Source organism: Polistes canadensis, unplaced genomic scaffold (assembly GCF_001313835.1).
Source record: "Polistes canadensis isolate GaletaPanama2010 unplaced genomic scaffold, ASM131383v1 scaffold_72, whole genome shotgun sequence".
NCBI lineage: Eukaryota > Metazoa > Arthropoda > Insecta > Hymenoptera > Vespidae > Polistes > Polistes canadensis.
Window position 1 is genome coordinate 479,361 of NW_014569619.1, and position 26,689 is coordinate 506,049.

At 35.0% G+C, this 26,689-nt stretch overlaps 1 protein-coding gene across 1 annotated transcript; it reads right to left on the minus strand.

The window, feature by feature from the left end:
- Nucleotides 1-733: 733 nt before the first annotated feature.
- Nucleotides 734-1,543, minus strand: LOC106786322. Its single transcript, XM_014747556.1, has one exon. It carries the CDS (start codon nucleotides 1,541-1,543, stop codon nucleotides 734-736), a length of 810 nt encoding a protein of 269 aa, XP_014603042.1.
- Between the last annotated feature and the right edge of the window lie 25,146 nt (nucleotides 1,544-26,689).

Below are 26,689 nucleotides of genomic sequence, written 5' to 3' on the forward strand. Positions count from 1 at the left end.
GAAAAAGGAGTCATCGTCATCGTTGTAGGAAGAGAAGGCTGCAGGTTCTCAAATTGCGAGGAAACCGGGCACCAAAGTGTCGCGCTGGTTTCAAATGACGACCGGACCACCGATGACGATGATGTTCCTTCTTTTGACCAATAATAATCATCCTTAAATTATCCCAAAATTCATTAAATTGTATCCGCAAATTTGTTTCCAATTAATTTTCTTCGATTGATACTCTGTGTCAAATTTATTCGGATGATAATAAAAGAAGCGGGCGGGGTGGTGTGGGGGGGGGAAGGGAAGTTCTGGAAACGGTATGAAATAGATTTATCTGCAAAATGTTTTATTCGAAAAAATATCACTTTGTTCTTCTTTGTCACTTATCTAAATTACAATAAATTATATATAACGCTATATGATACAACGTTTAATTAATATTATTTATCGCTTAATTAATTAAATTATCATATACAAAATATACAAATTATCGGTGGATTATTATATGTACAGAGGATATGATTGATATTTCCAGAAAAGGTCTCACGTGATATTTTTCCTTACGTGGTCTCATTTCTAAAAATAATAATTTGTTTATCGTTCGATACCCTATTGTTCAAAATAATACTGATATTTTTGTGTTTGTCACTATAAGTGAATCGATTTTTTTCGATTGATCTTAGAAACATCAATTCTGTTAATGATTCGAAAAGAAGCTTAAGATAAAGCAACTCCTGTCAAACGATCGTTATTGTAAAAGATCGTAAAGTGCAGTTATGTAAGATTGTGCCATCTGAAGTGTCTCGTATTTAGATAATTGTCTATCATTTCCAAGGGAAGGTAAATAAGCTCTAAGCCTGTCGAAAGCTTTATTAAGATTTTGCATTCGTCTTCTTTCTCTGGCATTAGCAGCTAATCTTCGTTTTTTAACCGTTGTAGAACTAACGTATTTGCCACGTCTTCTTGCGTCACGTCCAGAAGAAGTAGGATTACCAGACGAATCAGGACCATCGCTCATTTCTTCGTCGTCTTCACTATCGGCATCCATTGTTCGATCGGAAAGACTACTCGAGTTGCTAACGACACTTCCATGACAGGATTGAGTCTTATCTTGTTCAGTGTCCCCATCAGCATCCACATCTAATTCTTCTCCAAGTTCAACGGTATCCAAACGCGATGATCGCGTTTTCCCAACAACGATACAATCAGTACCATTATTTATTCTCTTATTCGTATATTTTTGATCTTCCGTTGCTCCAGACAAAAGATGATAGGAGGGTGCACCGGTTACATTAGTCTCCGATTCCGAAGAAAGTGTCGTAGCAGGACTAACAGATCGTAAACTTGTCGTAGGACTCGGAGTATGCCAATCATCGTTTCTATAACTTTCGTATATTACGCAACGAGGTACTGCCAAAGTGCTCACTGGAGGCAAACCTGATTTTGTTTTGCCCGTGTAACTCGTGTAATTCGGTAATTCCAAGTAAGTACAGGATCCAACTTTGTTCTCGCGAGGTGGATACATATACCCATAACGAAACATCTCTTGAAGTTCCATCGCACGAGAGAATCAGTATTATATGTTACACTTTAATGAATGCTCTTTTTTTTCGGTTTTGATATTAATGATTTGCACTATATTTAAATCTCTTCTATTGATAAATATAATTGTCAATCTAATTGTAAGATTAACAGTTTAAATCTCTTTGTAATTTTTTTCTTACGGTTTTATTATTACACCATTAGAAAAGATTAATATATATCATACACGAGAAATCAGAATGGTTTTTCGGTAGTTTTAAACGCGTACACGCCGAGTCGGCTCTCGGAGTGTTTCTGAACTCTGGTAGAAGCACGCCAGAGACTTTATGCGTTCGAGGAGCAGGCACCCTCGAGGAGCACGTGCCGCGGAACCAATCGGAGACCGTCCAACATTACCACCACGTTTTTAGTGAGCTCTTAAGCGGGGACCAGGCCCGGTGTACCCCGGACGGTTACCGCAACAGGTTGCCCGGCGCCTACAACGGCTACACAAGAAGGGATGAGAAAGAAAGAACGATCGGTAGTGTAGTATAGCCTTTGCCTTCGTTCTCTGGGAAAGTTTATCCACCTCTCTCTCTCTCTCTCTGCCTCCCTCTCTCCCCCTCCCACTTTTTCTGTGTTAGGGAGCCATCTCTCCTTCGGAATCTTCTTCGTTACTCGTTGCATAGATCGTGTGACTCTCGATGAAATTCTTCGCGTGAAATTCTCACGGTCTCTACAGATCGTTTTCTCACTTCGATAAAGACCAATCGAATTATTTATTTACATTTACCAAACAAAATGTGATATAATTATGATAATTTATTTTATATCAATATGATCATTTAAAATAATAAATAATAAATGTTTAATGATATAATATTTTGTGTTAAATCTCATTGTTATTATTATTTTTATTAAACTTGTCGATTAAATTAACTACGTCAATTTTTTGTCGGCATAAATTTCGTTAAAAAAAAAAAATTGGATATTTGAAAAAAATAAAAAAAAATTGAAAAGTTATCCGTCATTATTTAACAATTTCTGGTAGCGTAAGATAAGAATTGTGGGTATTAATAAATCGGTTGAAATCTGCCTCCGAAGAATTCGGTGCTCACAGTCTGGGACCAAGCCACAGGGCATAGGTCCATCTCTTGCGTTCACCGAGTTTAGTGGATAAACGAGGATCGTATCTTGCAAAAAGGGTGCAAATACCTTAGGGGCGTAAGGTCCAGTTACATCTTTACTCGCTCAATTAGCGAAAACAGGTAGGATAAAGTTTGCGGCGAGCACGAAGGTGGTCTCGAGGTAATCCGATCTCTCTCTGTCATTCCCCTTCGGGGAGGGGGGAGGGGGAGGGGGGGACACACGGCCGTGTCGTCTTGGATTTCGAGATCGTCCGAAACGCCGTCCTAAAATTCTTCCTAAGTAGTGAAACGATAATCCTCTACTTAAAAACCTTTCGTACTCCTTCTTCGTACACCTTCAACGAGAGCGACCAAGGGTCCTACGAAAAACCCCATGGCGATTTGTCCACACGATAACTGTTACTTTATTCCTATATATATTTTTTTTGTTTTCTTATTTTCTTTCTTATCTTTCTTCGCGAACTCTTGCAACTCTTCCTAGTACCTTGTCGACTTGGATATAAGTAAACCGATACCTTAAGGGATGGTAGTAAGAAACGAGCTTCTTAAGTGAACAACAAAATAAGTTGGTTGATTTTTCTTTTTTTAGTTTATTTTCTCGAATCGATTTCATTTATTCGTAAAACCTTTCGCGAGAATCTATCTTTCTGCTTGGACAGGCGTGATACGAAAATCGATCGGTTTCATTTAATATCATCTCGTATTTTGGAATGGAATGGAATGGAATGGAATCGTGCCGGAACCAATAATTAGGACCACAAGACGTAAGTCCCACCGCTTGCCCTTATCCCGTATACCTATAACTTCACCCACCTTTCTCATCTACCTGGCTGCTTCCAGACCTAACACATTCGCTCAACCCGCTCCGTTCTGACATACCCATCGATTTAGCTCGCTCGAATTCATCCAAAAGATCCGACATTTTCAACATCCACCCACCCTCTCTAATCTAACAATAAGAATAATAACAAATAGATTTGTATTTTGAAATAAAACTTTCTGATAACTACAAATGATTAACAATTGTAATAATACGTTAGAAAATTTATAATATATAATATTGTCACAATTAATCTGAAAATATTGTCAAATTTGTTATCTTTTCAAATGTTACATTTTGACTCTCTTATATTTCGGGTTTAAATTGCGATGAGAAATATAAAACGAGAAAGGAAGAAAAAAGAAATCTTGCAAGATGAAAAAGAGATAGATAGATAAAAGATGGTGGAAGAGAAAATGATGAGAAGGTGAACACTGTTGGAAACGGTTCGAACCGAGGTGGGTCTGGGCATGGTGATACGCCCTGGGCGTGAGTCCAGTAATTAAATACAAAGTGAACTCATTTGTGGAGCTCGGTGGCAAATAACATGTTACCCGCCAAGTAGATCTAATTTATGAGTGCGCTGTATGACGCATTAACTTTCGGCCCTCCACGAAGTCAATCTTTGCCATTTATACCTTTACAAAAGATCTACATTATGTGTCCATGAATATGCATTGATGGTCAATAGAGATGTAATGGGTATCGTGTAAAAATTCTAAATCAAAACGGATTGCCTGGATATATTTCGAAGAATTAACATTTATTTCTAGTTTTCCTTTAGTCCATCTCTAAACTCCTCCTTTATTTTCCTACGGTTGTGATCTTCCATCGCTTGACGAATTTACCCATCTCATCAATAATTCATCAAGACTAACATGACGATATGGCCCTGAAATACACGTGATTTTAAAAACACACGAACACGTCCGACCAGAAATATCACAAGGGGAATAAGATCAATAGTTCTTAATCGAATAAGGGTTCTCAATTTTTCTATCAATCGACAATGAACAATTTTTAAGAACCGGTATACCTCAATAATAAAATTTGTCGATCAATAAATATCATTTTATTATTTATATATGATATTTAATATGAGATTGTATTGTTAATATTTAATTAAAACTAATGAATCATACCTATATTCCGAGAAATGAATTTCGTGTTATCTAAAAGATAGGAAAATAGACGAGGTGTGTTATTTGACACGAGAACAAATTAACTCTCGTCTTATTGGAGCAGTTATAGTTTCATCCATGCCGTGTCTACTGTCGTGTCAGACGGACGATGAAAAAGAGGATGGAATAGAAAGAAACTTTGAAAAAGGAGAGATAGTCTGTTAAGGAGAATGCGTGCCACGCTGATTCTCGGAATACAATTATCGCATTATCCGGTTCCGCTTTGAAATTCCTCATTTTGTCCTTCGAGGTGCGGTTCGCCGTCGCGGGAGCCATCGTTATACGTTGTTAAAGATCAACAAGCGTGCTACTATGCGATGTTTTCGAATTATCTTTCATCGAAAATGAGAAGAAGAAGTAAAAGAAGATGAAGGTAGAATAAGAAACGAAGAATAAGAATAAGAAGAATCGTAGGGTCAGTTTGCGTCTTCCAAGTTTCTTCTCTCCGTGTCTTGTCGGTGATGTGAACCTACTAATAACGTGACGGATAGTAAACAATAAACGGGAGACTCTTACAACCAATCGAGATTGATAAATAACAGAGAACCGAAAAGGGAATCTTATTTTCGGCACGAGATACATCGAAAAGGTGTCTAGGTTCGTTTTCAGAACAATATAACAGTCGCGATTTCGACGTGTCGTTACGAGCAACTACATATGTATCCTTCCTGCGTGTTTTTCAGAACCATAGTTAGCCTAACTATGATAATAATGAACACTTTCGACAGGTGGAGACTATATTTCACGACTATCTTGTGAAAAAAAAAAAAGACAGGAATTTTCGAAGCGATCCTTTCAAGCGGATTATTTTTTTGGATAATTAGTTAGATATATTTTTTCGTTACTTATCTAACGAGATAGAAATTTGGTGAATTGAACAAGTCACCAGGTACATTAGGTTATTTGTCAATTGACATGCGCGTATATCATTTCTTCTCATATTTTATTACATGAACGATCATTTTTTCTTGTTTACGGTACTTTTAAATGGAAGATCATTGAGATTTTCGACCACATTTTCGTTGTTTTCGTTAAACGATTCTAGAACAAATTGGTCTAGCTTGTATAGCTATAAAATGAGATAGTTCAACGTGTTATTGACACACGATCATGTTACACAGCCAGCCATGTCTCAATGTTGATCATAAAAAGTCAATCTTGTGGTTTAGAAATATAGGCACACGCGTTCTTTGAAATCATAAAAACCAACAAAGTTAAGAAACAACAAATCGTTTGTCGGTTGATAGGGGTGGTCGATTCGGTAGAGAAAAGTCGTAACCTCTTTTAAAATAGGATGATACCTCGTTTGTGAACTGTTGTTCTATTTTTCCCTGAAAGTTTCGGACTATTAGCGATTACACCCAACCTAAAAATGGCGTATCGGTATATGCTCAAATAACTAGGCGGCAACGTGACGCGATCAGACGGGGCAGCAAATGGTGAACAACGATGGACGATGGGGGAAAAGAAAATAATTTCACCATGAAATAAAGTTATTGTCCATAATCGGTCGTCCTAGCTGGAAAAGAGGCGCCGACGGGGATATTCACTTTGGTGGTCACCACCGGACGTGCTTGCGTTTGGAGACACCGATAGACCTCAATTTTTGATAATATACGTCTACCTTTTTAACAGCTACCCTAAAAAGTTTTCTTTTTTTTTTCTTTTTTAATTTTTCTAAAAGGAACTACCTAACTTTCTATTGTACACCTACATTTTAGTTCGCAGAAATACTTTTGTATAATTAGAAAAAATAAATAAATACACACGAATATTTCATTAGAAAGAGAAAGAAAAGAGAATTGAATTATTATGAAAAGTCATTTTTTGTTTTAAAAGCAAAACAGTATGACCAATTTACACACCGCGACGCGTGGCCACACAAGGCATGACGATTTAAGATTAGAAAAAAAAATCTAATTGTAAGATGAAAATAAAATAAAAATCTTCAACATCATTACGGACATAATATATGTATTCTAATATAGTAACGATCGTTGTTGGTTAGAGCCGCAGAAGGTAGTCGTAATTAACTTAACCCTAATAGAGCGTTTAGCATGGGTTAGTTTGGGGTAGGTCCATTGTATTAGCATAAATCATGGAGTCAAATTCCGGGAGATGGAAGAAGCAGTAGTTTATCATAGTTTAGAAATGAAGGGGTTACCGCTCTGATACACGTCGCTCGTTATTATGATAGTGTTCGAGTCAAATGAGTTTTCCAACATGTTCCAACCCAGCGTTAAAGTCTCCGACACGACTCCGTATACCTGAACAGTTGAATATACTTCAATAGCGTGGACGTAGCATTATTTATACGGTTAATATCTTATCGAGTTTTAATCATTATTATACCATTACACAATGATCTAATTGAATATAATTTTGTTTATTCTAATTAGAATCTAATTCAACTGATTATAATAGGTTTGAAATAATTGATATGAAATAATGTGAATAGTAAAAAATGTAATTGATACAATTATTGCAGAATTTTGATAATCAGATAATTAACTAAACGCTTATAAATTGTATACTTCAATGTTAAAAATAAAATGATCGTATGATTTTCTATGGATTTTGAAGTTCTGAGAATGAAGTTTAAATTCGATCATCAAAAAATAGTTATTTTTCTGACGAGTAGCGTAATCAATAAGGCACATTAAAACGTTAACCATAAAATCGTTATACTCTGCGAATGTTATCGATCTCGAAATAGCGGGCAACAGGATACGACGAGGACTGCTTAATATTCAATATATAACGCAAAAATTGAATATAACGTTACAGGTTGATTGTTCACGAATTCTGCATGCAAAATTTAATGCGCGTGCAAGCGACTTGTGTGGTCTCGTATAATATATTATACAAAGAACTTCGTTCGCGTTCGTTTGAACCTTAATCTCTGTGAAAGAACAATTCGATCGTAAAACGAGTAGCGCACACACACGAAAAAGTTAAAAAAAAAGAAAATTTAGAAAAAGGAAAGAAAATGTTCTTCCTATTTCAATAATTCGTTGTGCGTCATTGAAAAAACAACAAAATTTCGTATACTGTGAGAAAAAGATCAACTCGTATCGTTTCCCCGCCCATTGAAAATGTGTTAAAACTAATATATCGTGAGTTGTACGTGACAGAGGAAATGAAATGAGGTTGGAAAAGATCGAAAAATGAAAATAATTTGTTGAAATTTCGAGCGGTCAATTGGTCCTGCAGACGATGAGAGAAGGTTATACCGGAAAAAGGGTTTCCAATAGACGAGGAAACGCAAAAGGTCGTATCTTAGGATCCCAGGTCGTATCCCAGAATGATGGTAACTTTCGCCGAAACCCATAAAAACGCCCATCCTTTTCTGATTAACGTTGTTCTTTTTTAACGTCACGTACAATTTTCTTATTTTGTTTCTTCGTAGAAATCAAGAGAGGAGAGGGATAATTAAAAGGGGATACATCTTACAAGTTTTCTTTTCTTTTATTTTGTTACGAATCTGAAAAAGGAGGTTTTTGTTATTTGTTATTATATTTACCAAATGTTAAATAATTAAAGTATACTTTTAGAAAGTGTGTTAGGAGGGTAAAAGAACTTATAGAAGAGGATCATTTCTGTTCAGCGTGACAGATCGCATTGGTCGAGTCTCGATCCATCCTCAGAGTAGAAAATGACTGTCAGAATCAGCAAGAAAGACAGGATAAACGGAACTAAACGTTCTAAACGGTTCTCGCACGACACAATGCAATAACAACTATCTCGCACGAATGGAACGAAAAAATATTTCTCCAATTTCTCATTGGCAAAAGCGCCGAGTAATCAGCAATTCGGACTGGCCCATAGAAATGCTAACGCACCTTAGAAACTATCAAAGAAACCGCTTTTCAGAGCCAATGATCGATCCGTTCGAATGGAATAAACGTTCTATAGCTGGAGTTCGCGTGCCGAAGCCGTTTGTTGATCCGCGGCATGAGAAAGTATCAAATTAGTATTATAACGTTTTTACCGTACAACTCGTTTCTTTCCTTCCTTCTATTCTTTCATCTTCTCCCTTATTTCTCCCCCCCCCCTCTTACCCCACCGAGAAATTCGAAGAATCGATGAGGAGTCTAGAAACAAATTGTGTATTAAAAGCTGATATACACGAGTTATGTTATTCTACCATAAACGTGATTACACTGATATTATTATTTTATTTTGATGAAATGTTAAGATCACACGATTGAGAAATCTCCCGTGAACATTTTTTTTTTTTTATTTATCTTTAATACGGATTTATCTTATTATTAATTCATTTAAATAATGTAATAATCAATAACGTACGAACGTGTGTGTACGTGATTAATTTCAACAATAAAAACCGAATATATCATATTGCTAATCGGAAGCTCATTACTCTTGAATAAAGAAACGTATATACCTATATAATTTGTCAATTATCACTTGTGGTTCATGGGCGTCTATAGTTCGCGCGCAAACCGCAACATTCATTAGCATAATCTTTGAAAACGTCAAGTGTTCGTACCACCGTTCGCTGCCAGGTTATAATAACAGGTGGTTCGATTGTTACGAATTAAAGTATACCCTGGGGTTCGACACGAACACACGGTGAAAATCGATTATCGATAACCTAGTAGCCGAATAACGAACGTCTGCACGTAAATCAGAAGAAAAAAAACCAACAGGTCATAATAATCAAAAACTCCCATGTCGCGTATTTCTCAATAATAAGAAAAAACACATATCGACAAAAATAATCATTATTGTTTTTATTTAATCCTTTAAATAAAACGCAAATCATTCTTCATATCACCTATATTATTTAATAAATTGACTATAGGATATTCAATTTGTTCAACGAAAGATCATCGTCTTTAAAATATCCCCTAAAGGTAGGTAGAAATTCTTCAAAAAAAAAAAACATCTTCTCGCATTACCATAATTGCCGAACAGACAGACAGATTAGGAACAAGCGAAACGATTTACGCCTTACATAAACGCGTATAAATTATCTCCAAAAAATAATAACCGAAAAGTAATCAAAGTCACGACAGAACAATATAAACGAAAAAAAATTAACAAATTATTCAATTAATTGTTTCACTCGTCTCCAAAAATAAAATTATTAATAAATAAGTATCGTAGGGTATTTGGATATTCGAAAGAACTAGAATTAACAATTAATCAAACAAAGTTCTAATTCTTTTGAATATCCAAATTCCCTACGATACCTATTTATTAACAAATTATTATCGTTTCGAGAATGAATTTTTTTTGTCATCCCAAAGTGAAAAGAAAAAAGTTGGTTAAAGAAATAATATTTAACTTTGTGTAACTCATGATCTCAATACGAATTTATTAAATCGATGAAAATTTTCTTAAGTCGAATGAACGTTCCTTACATCGAAGAAAAATAAAAACGAATCGAAGACACGGAAGATGACAGGCAGAACATGAGTGTGAAGTAGAAGGGGATCAAAGAAAAAGATAGACAGAGACAGAGAGAGAGAGAGAAAATAAAAGGAAAGAAGGTGGGAGTGGGGCAGAGGTGTGTGCCGTACCTCGCGTGTTCTCAAAGCGTGACCAAAGAGGAAGAAGAAGGAAGAGTCCGATGGTTAAGGTCGAAGGAGAAGCAACGATCGGAAGCAAGTTAAGGGCGGGGAATCGGAATCGAGGACTGGCAGCACGCGCCAGCCACACGCCTCGAGTCCTCCGGCCGGTTGAGCCGCCCTTCTTCTTCTTCTTCTTCGTCCTCCTCCTCCTCCCCCTGCTCCCCCTGCTCCTCCACCCTCCGTTCTACGTTCTTCCTCGCGAACGCGTACACCTGGGACAGTTGGCAGGCGAGAGACAAGAGTCCGAATCGTCTACTAGACCGTGTCTTCTTTTCCTTCGGTTTGTATAAGAGAAATGACGAAGAAATAATGAGAAAGAGATAATATAAGGAGATGGGGAAAACGCGTATCAATTTAAAAATTTAATCCGCGAAAGAAAATGGTACCAATGAAAAATAAAGATAAAGATATTCTTTCTTTAATCGTATATATTAACCCGTTACCGTACACTTTTAATTTGATGATCCGTGCTCACTCAGTAACACACTTTTTTTTATTTCGGAGCGATATGGCATGCGAAAATGCATAAAAAAACAATTGATATACTGTCTGTGACATGCTGTACCTTTTTTTTTAAATGTATTATTTAATAATTAACAAGTGTATGCGTTAGTACACTTCGTACTTTTATTAATTAAAATGTGCACGACGGCTATAGCCGTCATTTGCGACAACGGGTTAAACAGGGCATATAACTTTACCAAAACTATCCTCACCACTCACGTAATACGTTTGATCGTTAAACTCTTTTCTTTTCTTTTCTTTCTTTCTGTTTCTTTTTTCCTTTTTATGACTGAGTTCAAACTTAGTATTGAGACTTGAAAGAAGAGAAACTTATTACGTACGTAACATAAAGACGTTAATGGCGGAAAGGAAGTCGCGGCGAAGAAGTTCGGTAGATACCTGATTTCCTTGGACGGTAGTTTGCCCGGTCGGTAGATTAAACCCTCGAGGGAGAGCGGGTGCAGCCTGCTGCTAGCCGTATGCTCTCCATATGGCTTGGTCCTCCCTCAAAAAAGCAACCCGTGCAGCTCGAGCTCGCGAGTGCCTTACATTCACCCTCTCGCTTATTAGACTACCTTTGAATCCTTTTGTGACACCCCTTTCGATCGTTCCTACGTAAAGAAGTCGCTAATATCGAAACGCGTCATTGATCTTTCTCGAAGAAAATAATTAACCCTAGCTAGATTCGAATTTTTTCAAATAGGTCAAATAAAATCGAACCAATCCGTTCTCATTTATACAATATAATTAACGGATCAAGATTTAACGAAGTGTAAATGTAATAGTGTTTTGTGAATATTATAAATAACAAGAAAAATGTATGTCTGCTTAAATAAATCAAAAAAGATGCTTAACTTTATAGATTTAAGTTGCTGAATATAAGTCCCAATGAAGAAACGAAACGTTCTATTTCTTTTGAATGTCCAAATTCCCTCTACAATACTTTTTCATTAATAATTTTATTTTTGGACACGAGAGAAACAATTAATTGAATAATAAATAACAACTTGTAGAATTATTTTTCTTAATTAATTTGTTGACACACAAAGTTCTCAAGGAAAATAATTTATTTGACAGAAATACGATTAGAAATAATTAGTTCATTTTATATAATCCATGTGTTTCCCATTATATTGCCCATATATTCGTTTGTTTGATATTAACGTATATCCTATGTAAGAAGAGAAAATTTGTTAAGTTCTCACGCAAAAATTATGCGATAAAAACGGTGGTCGTGGGCGGGGGGNTGGGGAAGGGGGTGGGGGGGCTAAAGACGCCGTGCGAAGAAGGCGGAGAAAGAAAGAGAGAAATTTGGAGATAGTAAGAGAAGCGAAAATATATCGGGGCCGCCCATTTCCGGAGGCTGGAACGGAATTACATCGAACACCTACCGGTATCATGGCACAAAGCGTTTGTTGGTTTACTCGTACGGTTAACTACGCATTTATCCTGCTCGATCTGGCATTCTGTCGTAAATTGGGCGGCAGCCATAAATTCGACAAGCCGTAGTATAAGCCAATTTCGTTTAAACGCAACAACCATACTCTTCTGTATGGGAAAGAGGAATCAAGTTAACGGTCCTACTATTTTCGATCCTTTATCGATTTCCATATGAAAGAATACGAGTTCATTTCGTTAGATTGATTGAAATTTGTTTTTTATTTTCCTTTTTTCTTTTAGTTTTTTTTTTTTTGTCTATAAGAATATTAATAAATAATCAAAAAGAGAGAATATAAAAATTGATAAATACGAATATAACTTATAGAGTGTCTCGTTCGTTCGCAGATGTTTCAGAAAAACCATTTGTGGATGAAATTAAACTAAAACGATACTTAAAATCTAAAAGCAATATCGGTATCCATTAAAAAAATCCTACCAACAGTTTTATATCTCACGTAAAACATATGACCATCCTTTCTTTAAGGACTTTCCAAAGTTTAATATCAGAAAATTAAACGGAAAACGAGTTTCCTTTCCGGTACCATATCATCGATCGTTAAAAAAAACAAAGAAAGAGAAAGAGAAAGAGCCTCGGATTTACATTCAAGCAAGTTAGAAAAAAAAAAAGAAAAAACGAGGAATTGACTTCCGCGTGAACATTTTACTGCTTCTTTCGTTTTATTTTTTGTTTTTGTTTTGTTTTAGATAAACCACAAAAAAAGGAAATAGAAAAAAAAGAAAACTTCTCGAAAATACATGAAAAAATTTATCTCGTTCTCGAGGAAACGAAGATCGATGTCTTATCGTTCTCAAAATCCAGATACGAATACGACATAGTAAAAGGGCGAAGGGATAGGAAAGAGAAAAACAAAAGAGTGAAATCTTACCGTAAAATTTCTACCATTTAGGATCAACGCAGACCTCTATCCGATCCGATCCAACGATAGGAGGAACGCCTTTACACGTTGAAATAGGTGCGAAGAAGGTCTTTCGAAAAGGCGACACCCAAAAGATCATCATCTTCACTTTTTGCTTTCTTGTCCTTTTTTTCCCTCCCCCACTCCCTCACCCCTCTTTCTCACCACCATTTTATCTATCTTTCTTTTTCTCTTACTGCAAAGATTTACCTGACTCTCTTCACATCCGTGGACAGGACTACAATCAGATTATAAACTATAAAGGGAGACTTAAAGAGAAAAGAAAAATTTACAGATCCTATTTTTCCTTTTTTTAAAAGAACCATCGTTTCTACTACCGGCACCTTTAAGATCCGCGGATCCTTCCTTCGTTCCTTTTTTTTCCTTTCTTTTGTTTTTTTTTTCTCGTCTTTTTTGTCTTCCTTTTTCGTCACCCTCTGAAATGTCATACATAGTCAATGAGTAAAACTACATATGCTTGTTCGGTGTTAAGTTGTTCCTCATTAATAACTTTCCATTCGGTGGAAAGAAAAAAAAAATTAGACACCAACAAGGGATCGTTTTTTCTTTTCTTTTTTTTTTTTTTGTTGGCTTTAAGGGCTTAAGGGATGAACTGATGATTATCAAGAAGTAAAACACGAAGTAGTCGTGTCAAGGGTAATGGATTGAAATATTAAACTCGTTATTTGATTCACATTGTAATCTTTTACAGTTATCCTTTCACATATGTTTGTTCAAATGATCAGTTCATTATTTCATTAAACCATTATCTAATATCACTATTTAAATCGTAATTTTGAAATGTTTAATTTAATATCATATCAATGGTATTCTTAATGGTACTCAATAGTAAATAATTTTCATTTTAAAACGTATAGATATTTCGAATATGATTTAAAATAAATGAAACTAATGTTAAGAAAAACAGTAAAGATTTCTTGTTAATTGTATAAAATCATAGATTAATTTACGTATAGTTTCTTACAGGGTACGATTTGAACAACCAACCCTTATCCTATATATAAATCATATAAATGCATGGATAGAAAATAATATGTGATATTGCATTTATAAACGATTAGTACAATCGTTGATATGCTAATAGAGTAAAATTTTCGATGAGAACTGCTCGTTTGGTCTAACTAATATTAGTGGGCGTTTGAGAACCGTGGGCGGGCAACATGGTTTTATCACTCTTTCGAAAAGCTTTGTCTTATTGCCGATGGTCAAGACCACCCCGTATTTTAAATTTGCTTTCGAATCTTCCATGGAAGACAATACCTATGTATATATAATATAATAATTCTTCTTCTTCTTCTTCTTTTTCTTCATTTCGTAGCCGTCCGTCAAATAAACGATTCTAACTATATTAATTTAAAAAAAATAAAATACCCCAAATCCGCGGATAGATCGTTAGAATGAAGATATAAGAGATGGTCGTTAAACTTCTATCATTAAGTATTTTTTTTTTTTTCTTTTTTTATTACCGTGATCCATGGTTTATATATTTAATAGATGTATCTAGTAGCTAAGAGATACGCTGATTACGTTAAAATACAAGATAGATTAAGATTGTTCAAGTATCCGTTCTTAACTTGTCTCGCTTAATTAATGCTAATGAACGGAGAAGAACCAAAAAAGAAGAAGAAGAAGAAAAAAAAGAAAAAGAAATAAGAGCCAAACTGTAGCACGCGTTATAGGTCTTCCCTCATTAGGACGAAAATTTTCTCGAGTTCTCCGTTTACGTTTTTATACTTCTTTGGCCACCCACAGTTTTAATCGTCGAATCATCTAATGCGATATTAATAGAAACTATCGTATCATAAATGTATTACAAATTTTATTCTAACAATAAAAAAAAAAGAAAAAAGATATTCGTACATGATTTTATAATTAAAATATTTCTTTTATAAGTGAAATAGAAATAAGAGAAACAAAATGAATTCCCATAGATCTTGAGATCTCTCGATTTAAGAAAAGAAGATAATTATCAAGTATTTTAAATCGAACATTAATTTTCGTATTATCGAAAGAACGAAATCTACGATAGAATTCTCGCAGTCTGAGAACGCAGATTTCTGTCGACAGATAACCAAAGGATCTATCGTTGGGTTTGAATATTCGATCTTAGGATACTTACAAAAATTCGCACGGGAGCTGCTCGTTTGGAGATTTAAAACGAAATAAAAGAAAAAAAAAAACAAACAAAAAAACAAAATTAAAAAACGATCACGAAGTTTTTTTTTGTCCCCCGCCCCGTGCGAAACGGGTGGGACAAAAAGTTTTTCAAAGAAGAAAAAGATGGTATGCACAGGCGTATTCGAAGATGCATTCACGTCGAAGATTAGTCTCGTCGAAGGAGCATCTTATTTTACAGAAGTCACCCAAGGGGAAGCACAATGCGTGTAATTCGTTAGGTTCTCTTGAGTTACATGCGGACGATTTCACAGCAGTCATTTGCCCTTTCTTTAATGAAAAATTGTACAGAGAACTTTTTTCCTTGGTTTTTCGGAGGTTGTGAACATCTCGAAAGAAGAAAAAGGAAAGATCGTGTAAAGATAGGCTGAAACACTCAGGACCGCCACTTGGGTAAAAATCACCTGTTCGCAAAATAAATTTAACACCCTTATTCCATGATAGTAAGATTTCTTAATTAGAATAAAATAATTAATTTCAATTAATTATTTAATTATCCTCTTATTATACATTATTTGCGCATTAATTCTTCGAGCTTTGTCCGCCACAACATTTTTAAATTAAATCATTAATATTTAATATACCTAAGAGATATTATTTTCAATAGATATGACTGATAAATTAGTCAACCGTTCTAAAAACACATTGTAGAACGTAAATAATTCTTAATAATTTCATATATGTATTGTAATATGCTTTTAAACTATTTATTACTTTTATGTTATCTTTTCTTTAAATACGAATGATAATTGAATAGAGAATGAAATTCAAACAAATTAATATAAAATATACACATTTGTTTAAATAAAAATAATACGATATGATTTAAAGAATAAATTTATTTCTTTTTATTATATTTAATATTTCATGAGATACCTTAGCATTGATATATATATATAAAGTATAAACATTATTGTACCGACATAGCACCCCTTCGATAAAACACCGATGTGCAGGGCACAACCTGCACACCCGCATACGGCGGCCCTGGATGGACCACCCTGTTACCCTGATGAGAGGAACCACAATGAAAACGGTGTCCGATGTCTCATCAGGAATGTTGACACCTGTAAAAGACCTTAATGGTGCTAGACATCGGTGGCAATAAACATCATTCTTACCACTAAACGTATCCCAAAGCACACTAACTTATCTGATCCCTAATGATATAAGATTTTTCTAAACTGTTACTTATATTTATAGAAAAGAAAAAGAAAATATGAAAGTTATCTTTTAAGAAAAAAAAAAAAAAAAGAAAAATATCTACGTCAGTTAACTAGAGGATCGAATAAGAAACGAAATGAAAACAGAACGAATGAAAAGTAGAAAATGTTTGATTTAAAAGTCGTACGAGTTACGACGAAATATCTACTCATATAATTGGATGTAAAAATATTGACGTTAAAAGGCAACAACGAAACTGGTGCCTTTACTCGACGTAGAAAATATCCAAAAAGGTTTTTACCGGTTGCATTTAAGTTGTCGAACCGATGGATGAGCTTCTTCACGTGCCGCACGTACGAAACCATTCGTTTTGTAGATCGTTTAGCGTCATACTTTCACGGGTACGATCACGTGCGCATTGACCCATCAAAACAGATATATTGAGGAAGAGGCAGAACAGTTATTACAGACGAATGGTCTTCACTCTTTCTCGGTTACAAATCAAATAATACTTTACCTTGACCGACAGCCCGAACACATGGCCCCAAACAAAACCCACGAGGTGAATGCACACGCCGCATTTATCAACGATAAATGTAATTTAACTTATTTTTCTGAAAAAAGAAAAATATATATATTTCTTGTCTTTAAATAATCGGTTGGTTATATTAGATTTCGATTATTACTGGCAAAAAGTTTAAATACACATACACTACACTTACATCACACACTTACGTACATGCTATAAGTTTTATTTTTATTATTGCATATGTTTTTATATACAGTGTACAATAAATAATAAGCTTTTAATAGCAACAATACTTTAGACGTTAAACTTTGTTTTCTTTTTTCTACAAATATTAGATCTTTTACAAATTAAGGTGGTGATGCTCAGTAGATTGTTTAACTCTCGTACGGTTAGATGTATATATATAATATTACGATAATCTCTAAAGTGTTGAATACTTGTAACTGAAGTGTTTTTTACGTACGGAATAGTTTTTTTATTAGTGCCAATATTTTCATTGATTGATATTATTAATCCAGATTTAATAATAAATAATATTTAACAATTACAATTTTGGGGATTTCTTATATATAATTTTCATGTTGACAAGACTCAAACCAATATTATTTTATATTCATATTAACAAATACGTATATACGTTTATAGACGAAACTGGCAACTATTAACAAACGCATATATGCGTCCATAACAATCAAATGGTTAATTGATGTTTATTCAAAAATTTTGTTCGGTAGTATGTCTCTCTGTATAATATTATAAGATATTACTATATAATACGTGTCTGTATATTATGTGTATACTTAACTAACCACCATTTGATATAACGCAAACGTCGTATTACGAATCATGTCTGACAAGCGACCGAGGGAAGAGATTCGAGAAAGGGAGAAAATTATCCCGTCAAGATATTAAGACGAAAATAGCAGAACAACGTCCGCCCACGCTCGCAACTTGTTATAAGCTCAAAGGTGTGCGTCCACGACTCCGTTGACCCCGTGATCCTGTTTTAACACCTTCCAGTATGGTTACATTGTAATCCGGTAATTGCCGACCGGCAGGAGATTGTCATAATGTTAACTGGACCGGTCTCAGTCAATTCGACAAAAAAAAAAAAACCCCCGAACATTTTCTTTATCCCCTTTCTTCTTCTTCTTCTTTCACCCATAGTCGATTTTTCGAAAGAAAAAAAAGAACGCCAGAAAAGAAGAGAAAGTAAGATATTTTTGTGGTAGCAAGTATCACGACCAGCAAGATTATTATCTCGAAGCGTATAATCTGAAAAAGTGTCGATATTACAAATAAAACTTGTATTATCATCGTTGGATTATTATTATAATTGTATCACTACTTCAAAATTAAAGAAAAAATAAAACAACAAAATATGTAAATTTTAAATAAAGAATATATATCGTTAAAAAAAAATAATCAATTTGATTTGAATGATATTAAGTATTATAATGATGTATAATATAGATGAGATTATATTAGAGATGATGAACGAATGTTGATGATACATTGTGAAATGAAATTTTTTATGAATAAATAAATATGTTCAACTTTAACGATAATTAACGTCAAGGATAAAACGAAATAAGATAACGCTTAGTAACTGATCGTATTTTTTTGTTGTTGATCGATTAATTTGCAATTAAGTCTCGCCACGTGTCTCTTACCGCTAGGTTAGAAAATAACGCACGTATATTGAGAGAGCACACACACGAGCCGCAGCAACACGTGTATGTGGTAACACAGCTGCAAGGATTCACCACGGAAACGATCCTTTTGTATATCTTCTTTCACAATATTTAACTGAGAAAACAACCAAATTTTGTCTAATTATTATTAAGAAATCAAAACTGCGATATTGTTTATTCGTTTTTGGTGAAAAACATTGAAACACTTTCTTATCGGTTGTGTTATATAGTCTTATGTAATTTCTTCGGACGGAAGATCGAGAGGAAGGGGGAACGGGGTTAAAAGTTTTTTGGAATAAATATTCGATCACGAAACTCGATCGAGGCAGATAAATTTCTTCCTTTACCGAACCTCATCAGCGTCTTAAAACAAACAGCTCCACCCCCTTCGACAGGCCATAAGACGTGGCCAATTCGATAATCAAATAACGCCGATTCGATCTAACTATTGGTCCCATATAATTAAAGGAGATATAATTAAGGTAGACTCTTTTCGGAAAGAGAAAAAACAAAAAAAGAGAGAGAGAGAGTTAATATATTAAGTTATTATTGGTTAATAGCCGCTTTATTAGATTAGGAGGCCCTATCGAAGATAAAGGTATGAGAAGAGCATAAACGGAAAGGAAAAAAAAAAAGAAGTAGAAGAAGAAGAAGAAGAAAAAAAAAAAAGAAAGTAATACGTCACACAAATTCGTATAAAAGTGTTCTACAATTTATTTCCTTATTTTTTTAATTATTTTAAAACGATAAACGAGATTCCAAAATTGAAATATGAAAACATTAAATTATCAATAAGTTCGTTAATTGTATAAACAACGATAAAAGTGAATATCATTAAATCAAGAATACCAACGCGATGATGGAATTTTATTCGTCTGAAAATAATCAAACATATATATATATATATATATACGTAAATACATATACATATCGAAAGAACGATTGTGGAATATCGTTGAATGGGTGGGAGAGTAAAAAATAAACTTTGGTAATAGTATAGAGCGCGAAAGTTTAGCCTTGCTACCTCAAGACGCTGGATCAGGATCCCTTCCTTCGTCAGGATCGATCCTCCATTGAAAAAGGGCATTAACAGAGAACCCGGGACCCTTTCTCGCGGTGCTTTTCCTTCGTGAGACGTCCGTACGAATTGTCTCGTGAAAGGAGGCCCTATAAAAATGCTCTCGTCGTCGTTGGCGTGTTAACGTGAATGAGTAAGAGTGAAAGAAAGAAAGAAAGAAAGAAAGAAAGAAAGAGAAAGAATGAGCAGGACCACGGGGGCCATGACTCGAAGCACAACACTCGAGTCGCGACGAGAGATCGATCGATTCTCCTTCGAACTAGAAAGAAACGTACGACCACCTATATATTTAGCATATCCCCTATAACTGACAGCATGTTATTTCACCAACAAATAATACGCAAGGACCATTGTGAATCCGAGCCGAGTAAGTGTGTGTAAGAAAGAAAGAAATAAAGAAATAAAGAAAGAAAGAAAGAGAAAGAACACTCGAGACTCAGAGAGCACCCTTAAACGCTTTTAAATACGCGCGGACGCTGCTTCAGGAGCGTAGAGAAAGAGGAGAAGAGGAAGAGGAAGAGGAAGAAGAGGAGGAGGAGGAGGAGGAGGAGGAAGAGGAGGTGGTGGAGCCAAGGGAAAGGTCGATCGGATGCAATGGCTACGTCAATCTATCCCTCTCTCTCTCTCTCTTTTTTTTTCCTTCTCCTCATCTCTTTCTTTCTTCTTTCTGTTCCTTTGCTACCTGCTAAATTACTATAGCGTCGAGAAACGACGAGATCGTTCGAGGAATACTTTTCTCTTTGGGGGCTCCAATTATCGCTAGGCGTCGATGAACACACTAGTATCGCGTCATACCATAGAAAAATACCACCCGAGATCTATTCTTGTCGTCATTATATTGAAAATTTCTTATATATTTTTCTTTATCACACATTATTACTTTTCCTTTTTATTTTATAATCCGAACTTTTGTCGATTATTAACAATGTTAATTGTTCTGACAATTTATCGTTTAGGTAGACCCCAATTTTTGTCTTATATTATATCTACGTTTGTCTTTTCCTTTTCATTGTTCATTAAAGTACTCTTCTACGACATCCCCCCTCTACCCTATCCCTCCCCGTTACCACCCTATTTTTCTCTTTGTCGTGAATAGGGTAATTCCTTTTTTCTTTTTCTATTTCACACATTATTACTTTTTCTTTTCATTTTATAATCCGAACTTTTGTCGATTATTAACAATGTTAATTGTTCTGACAATTTATCGTTTAGGTAGACCCCAATTTTTGTCTTATATTATATCTACGTTTGTCTTTTCCTTTTCATTGTTCATTAAAGTACTCTTCTTCGACATCCCCCCCACTACCCAAGTCCCCCCCCCATCCCTCCCTGTTACCACCGTATTTTTTTCTTTGTCGTGAATAGGGTGACTCGTTCATTCGAATTTGCGCGACACTATCGATCAGATTAAAAACAATAGTACGCTGGTTGAACCGCATTGTAAACAAACTGCTATCTACATTAAAGGGTGAGAAGGAACAAGTGAGAGAGAAAGAGAGATTGGAAGGGCCTTTGAAGGCGAGGAGAAGTAGAAAGAGGGTCGTTATCCCTCTTAAATTTCTGCTGCATGCGATGGACCAGAAGGAGAAGAGTTTAGCCCATCGTTCAACCGTCCCTCACCCTTGCCGACCATTTGCCCTCTCACCGTCCCTTCCTTCCTTCCTTCCTTCCTTCCTTCCTTTCTTTCTTTATTTCTTTCTTTCTTTCTCTCATCCTTATTCTCTTTCTTTACCTGGGCCCGGGCTGTCCTCGATCTCTCACCGCAATCTGCAATTCCCACGATTTCTAACTCGAGACATTCATACCGAATGAGTGCCTATATTATATGCAAATCCTTAAATATACGAGCATATTATATGCATTTGTAATAAATACATAAGTACTTGTAAAATAAATCAAATTAATGTAGATTTTGTATGGATACTCTACGTAAGTAAGTATTTACCGTCACAACGATTAAAAAGTTGTATTCATTTTCAGAAGAAGAAGAAATATGAACAGAAAAATAATATTTAATTAGTTGTTTATTTAGTCCAAAAATACAATTCTTAATAAGAAGGTATCAAAGGGAATTTGGATATCAAACAAAAGAAGTAGAACTTAATTTTACTAAGTTGGACGTTTCGTCCCTTTATTGGGACTTCTTCGGCAACTTAATCTTTACAGTTCAGCATCTTTTTTCTTTAAGTAGACATACATTTTTATTTTTATTTTAATATTCGAACACACAAAACATCTACACTTCGTTATGTATTAATCCGTTATAATTTGAACACTCAACAAAACTGTTTCAATCTCGACTTCTTATTAAGAAAAATAGATACTCAAGTCAATCGACGGAGTTTAGAAAAATTGGATCAGTTGAATTGTTACGTAAGATACGCTAACAAAATTATAATGTTCAATCAATATAGAACGATAACACTTTATAAACTGTGACATCTCGTGGGACAGAAGATATTCGACTAAACGATGTTCTGATATTCGAATCCCAATGGAATGGTGCAACATAATAAAATATGTTCTCACTGGTCCCACACAAAATAGACGCTGTTTCGTTTCACAACAAAATAGGATTATTATTAGCTCCATTTAGCGCGAATATTTAAAATCACCGGACATACGATCGTAATATGGCTTAATCCGATCTCTTTTTCGCAACAACCCTACTCATTATTCAGCCGTATATCTCACGAGATTAGGTGAATCGAAAATAAACTCGGCGCCTGTTTGGAGTTGAAAACGACTCCCGGGACTCTCTTATTGTGATACATCGTTCATTTTCGTTTTTGTATATGTCTAAAACGCCGACTAACACTATTACAAAAATATAATAATAATAATAATAAAATATAGAAAAAGAAAAAGAAACGAGAATACGGGCCAACCAGAATTGACTACTTGCTGGATGTCCTGGATCGGGTCAACCAAATACCCATAAGCCGATTATCGTTGAGAAGCGTAGAGAAAGAAGAAACGGGAGGAGAGGGGAAGATGGAAATGGAAACCTCCTTCGACAAAATGTCGCGTCGACGAGCTCGTAAACGTGCACCCGTTCTATGGATGGGATCATTTGATTTTTCTGACGCTTTTGGATCATGTTGTTTGCCGTTAAAATAAATATAAGATCGTTATGAATTGTGTATTATCCAAAAAAAAAGAAAACAAATTACTTATATAATATATACAATATAATTTTAACAATGGATATTAATTTTTCAAGCATAAATTGTTTTTCTATCATCTACGCGTGAATAAAATGAAATAAAAATATCATCAACGCCATTGACGTATCGTTCGTCATCACATTCCAATTTGAATGATACCGCAAAGTCTAGTTGATCGAAGGGAAAATAAGTCGAGTCACCTTCTATTCGAAGGGATTAACGAAAAGGATTAATGGGACTTGAACATCCTAAAAAGGACCACGACCTAGAATTTGAAATTTGTATTAGTTGGGTCGAAAGAGAAAGAATAAAGTAAGTGGGAAGGAGCGATTAACGACTGAAAATGGCTCAAATCTACACAACATTCAAGTTCTACGACCTACGTCGAAGAAGAAAAAGAAAAAAAAAAGTGGGAGCTCGAGTTAATTGATGCCAAAGTGAAAGAGAAAAAAAAATTGATTTCCAGGACGTTCTTCGGTTCGTAGAATGGCTACCGGGAATTGTTTTCTATGGTCCAGATTTTTCCTACTGAGTTTTAAGTATCTTCAGTTTTTTTATTTTTTTTGTCTTTTAATGATTGAGAACTCCCACGGCGAGAAGATCTCGTGAAAAATTTAACAAAGAAATGAGATAAATATATATAACTTGTCGTATTATATTTATTAACTATCCTATAAAAAAAAATCAATTAATTAATTTCTATATATATATAAAAATTCAATCGACAAATTTCATTTATATATTTAACAATACAAATATTCTTTTATAATCTAACGATGTAGATAATTGTAACGCTAAGGGGATAATTACGGATAGGTGAATCTTCAAGATTAAAAAAACCGACCGGAAATGTCGGGGTCATGACATACATTCGTTAAAAATCAAACTCGCTCATCTTAGTTACGCGTCAGAAGGCAGGGATGATTTTCCTTAGGAAGATGAGGTGAGGGGAGGGGGCATCTTGCTTTAGAAAAATTAATATTAGACTGTGGAACGACGGTAGCCTAGTTATTAGGACCTACGAAGCGCCCTTTCAAACGAGGGGGTGGTGCCCCCATGATTCGGGGTTGTAACAAATTTTCCGTTCCACGTCCGAAGTTCATTCCTGAGATATTGTAACTTTCACACGGTTGATCAAAGGATATCGAATAATTCGTATGATTTTAAAATGAATCCAATTATTTATATTAACACGCGTAGTCGATATTATATTTAATTGTTACATTTTTAATAATTGTTACATTTTTCTCTCTATTCAAAAGAAAAATAACGTAATACATATTCCATTTTTAAGGATTAATTCGCTGCCAGCCAAACAAATGCTTTCGACCGAAACAAATTCTCCCGGTCAGATTTTTATATTAATTATTTTACTTCGTAGGCGTAAAAAAAAAAAAAAAAAAAAAGGAAAAAAGAAAAAGGATCTGTTGCGATTGTGGCAACGTTCAGAGGCCGCCGGCAATTCTCGTTCGACACCAAAAAGAATGGAAGGGAAACAATCGTGAGGTCTTTTCAAAAACAATTCGTGTATTGAAATTGGGGATACAATGGAGTTTTTAGTGGTGAGCATTGGGGAGGAGTACCCTATAAAACAACGAACCAAGAGAGAAAGAAAGAAAGAAAGAAAGAGAGAGAGAGAGAGAGACAGTGGTGGTTACAAAGTAACAATACGGCACCCTCCTGTGTGACCAACAGGATCCTTTCGATCAGCAATAAGATCCCATTTTCTTAACGTTGAACCAATTCCGTGCCGCTTGATGCTTTCATAATGAAACATAATTGAAACGAAGAATCTGTGAGAAAAGTCTGGTATACATATATATATAATTATTTATTTCCCAAGAATTTTTCGAATTATCGAGATAAAGGAAATTCATGAAATCGAAACGAAGTCGTCGATTGAAAGAACCGGTAAATTTCGCGTTAAAAAAGCGCGTACTTTTGGCGTTAAGGTAAAATTACACGGTGCATCCTCGAAGAGGCGCCCCACATTCTGACGCTTGCCAAATTTCAGCGAGCCAAGAACATACCTCCGTGATCCCCAGTGATTATCCACTTAAATCGTGAAGTCGCAAGCAATTATGTGGGGGTGCGAGGGTTAATTCGATAATTGCGATATTCCGTAGCGAGTAATTACCACCTATCCACGAATGCAAATCCCTTGAGATCTCGCCGCAATACAGAATTTAGGTACGATCGAAACTTTCCATATCATCCATCCTCCCACGAGAAAGAAAGTACCGACGAAGCTTCCACTTCGCGCAACTAAGAACTATGAAAAGAAAACTTTGTTACTTCTGCTTTTTTTATTTTTCAATTTGAAAAATATAATTCTAAGTTAAATAAAATCATAAAATAAAATGGTATTATTCAAATGATCTCTTATGATCTAATAAATAATTTAACTTTTTTAAATATACATTTGAATAATAATAACAATATTAATAATACTAAAGTATAAATATTATACGAATTAACGAAGAGTCAAATATATAACGCTTCTTCATTGTATACATGAAGCCCACTAAATTCTCTTTTTTAACGGACACGTGGCTGTAAGGTTTTGGTGTCGAGTCACGAATCGTTCTTCCGGAACGAAGACACTGATCCTGAAATATTTTTTTAACAAACTTCCGAGGTAAATTTGCTCGAGCCCGAATATGACTATGATTTCTATGAACAACGTTTAACGTTATTGATGATCAGAAATAGTGCTTACATTCGTTGATATTTATAATTGTAAATTACTTAAAAATATTTGATGAAAATAATTTGAAAAAAAAAAGAAAGAATAAGAGGAAAATAAGAAAGAGAGAAAGAGAGAGAGAGAGAGAAAATCGAGTAGAGTTGATTCGGTTAGTCGCCCAGACGAAGGCTAAAAAGAGGGGAGAAGCACGCGTCGGCCACGCTCCCCGTGCACACACCTGGGGCCAGTTGGCTAGCGAGAGGAGAGACGAGACTCCCTTTCCATTCTAGGCACAACCAATGTCCAATTATTAACAAATTATGATCGCGAAATTGGACATCTTCCGGAAATACGGGAACGAGCTCAAAGTATCCCGATCGTGTCGAAAACTTGCACTGTCGGGGTGCAAGAAACGAATAAAAGAATAAAAGGAAATACACGAGCGAGATATTTGTTAGCGTGAGCTGTAACCTCGAGTGAAACGATGACACGCGACCGATATTTCGAGAAAACAATCAAATTACCTGACTTTTCGAAACTAACGAAATTTACACTTTCATCCTTGTACCGATTTTAACACTTCCAATACCAAGTGTATTTCACAAGTAACAAAATAAAACAACTTGTCGCTCTAAGCGTTTTTATCAACCCCAACTATCTCTAGAATGTTTTCTCTCTTTTTTTTTGTAATATCATAATAATGTACACATCACAGAAAAGAATAAAAATTCATTCCCATTTGAATAAACGTGACAGTCTCTTATATTCGGAAAAGTTGCTAGTCTTCATTTGCTGGTTAAACGCATCGTTCTAACATTTATCGTTTTATTCGGGAATTTATTTTTGCGTAGTATTTAAAAGAACTCGTACGATATATTTAAAAAAAAAAAAAGAGGAAGTTATAAGATAATCAGTCGAGCGAATGTCCTTTCAATTTAGTTTCCAAACTCGATTGAACGCAGTTCCTCTCATATGATGGGCTTCGCTAGCTAGTGTCATGATCATTTTGCAACGTTCCTTTTTCATTTTACAAAGATCAGTGAACAAAAGGAGATCAATATT

Excerpts from the sequence above, each read along its gene's own strand:
- LOC106786322 (XM_014747556.1), bottom strand. The coding sequence starts at position 1,543 with ATGGAACTTCAAGAGATGTTTCGTTATGGGTATATGTATCCACCTCGC.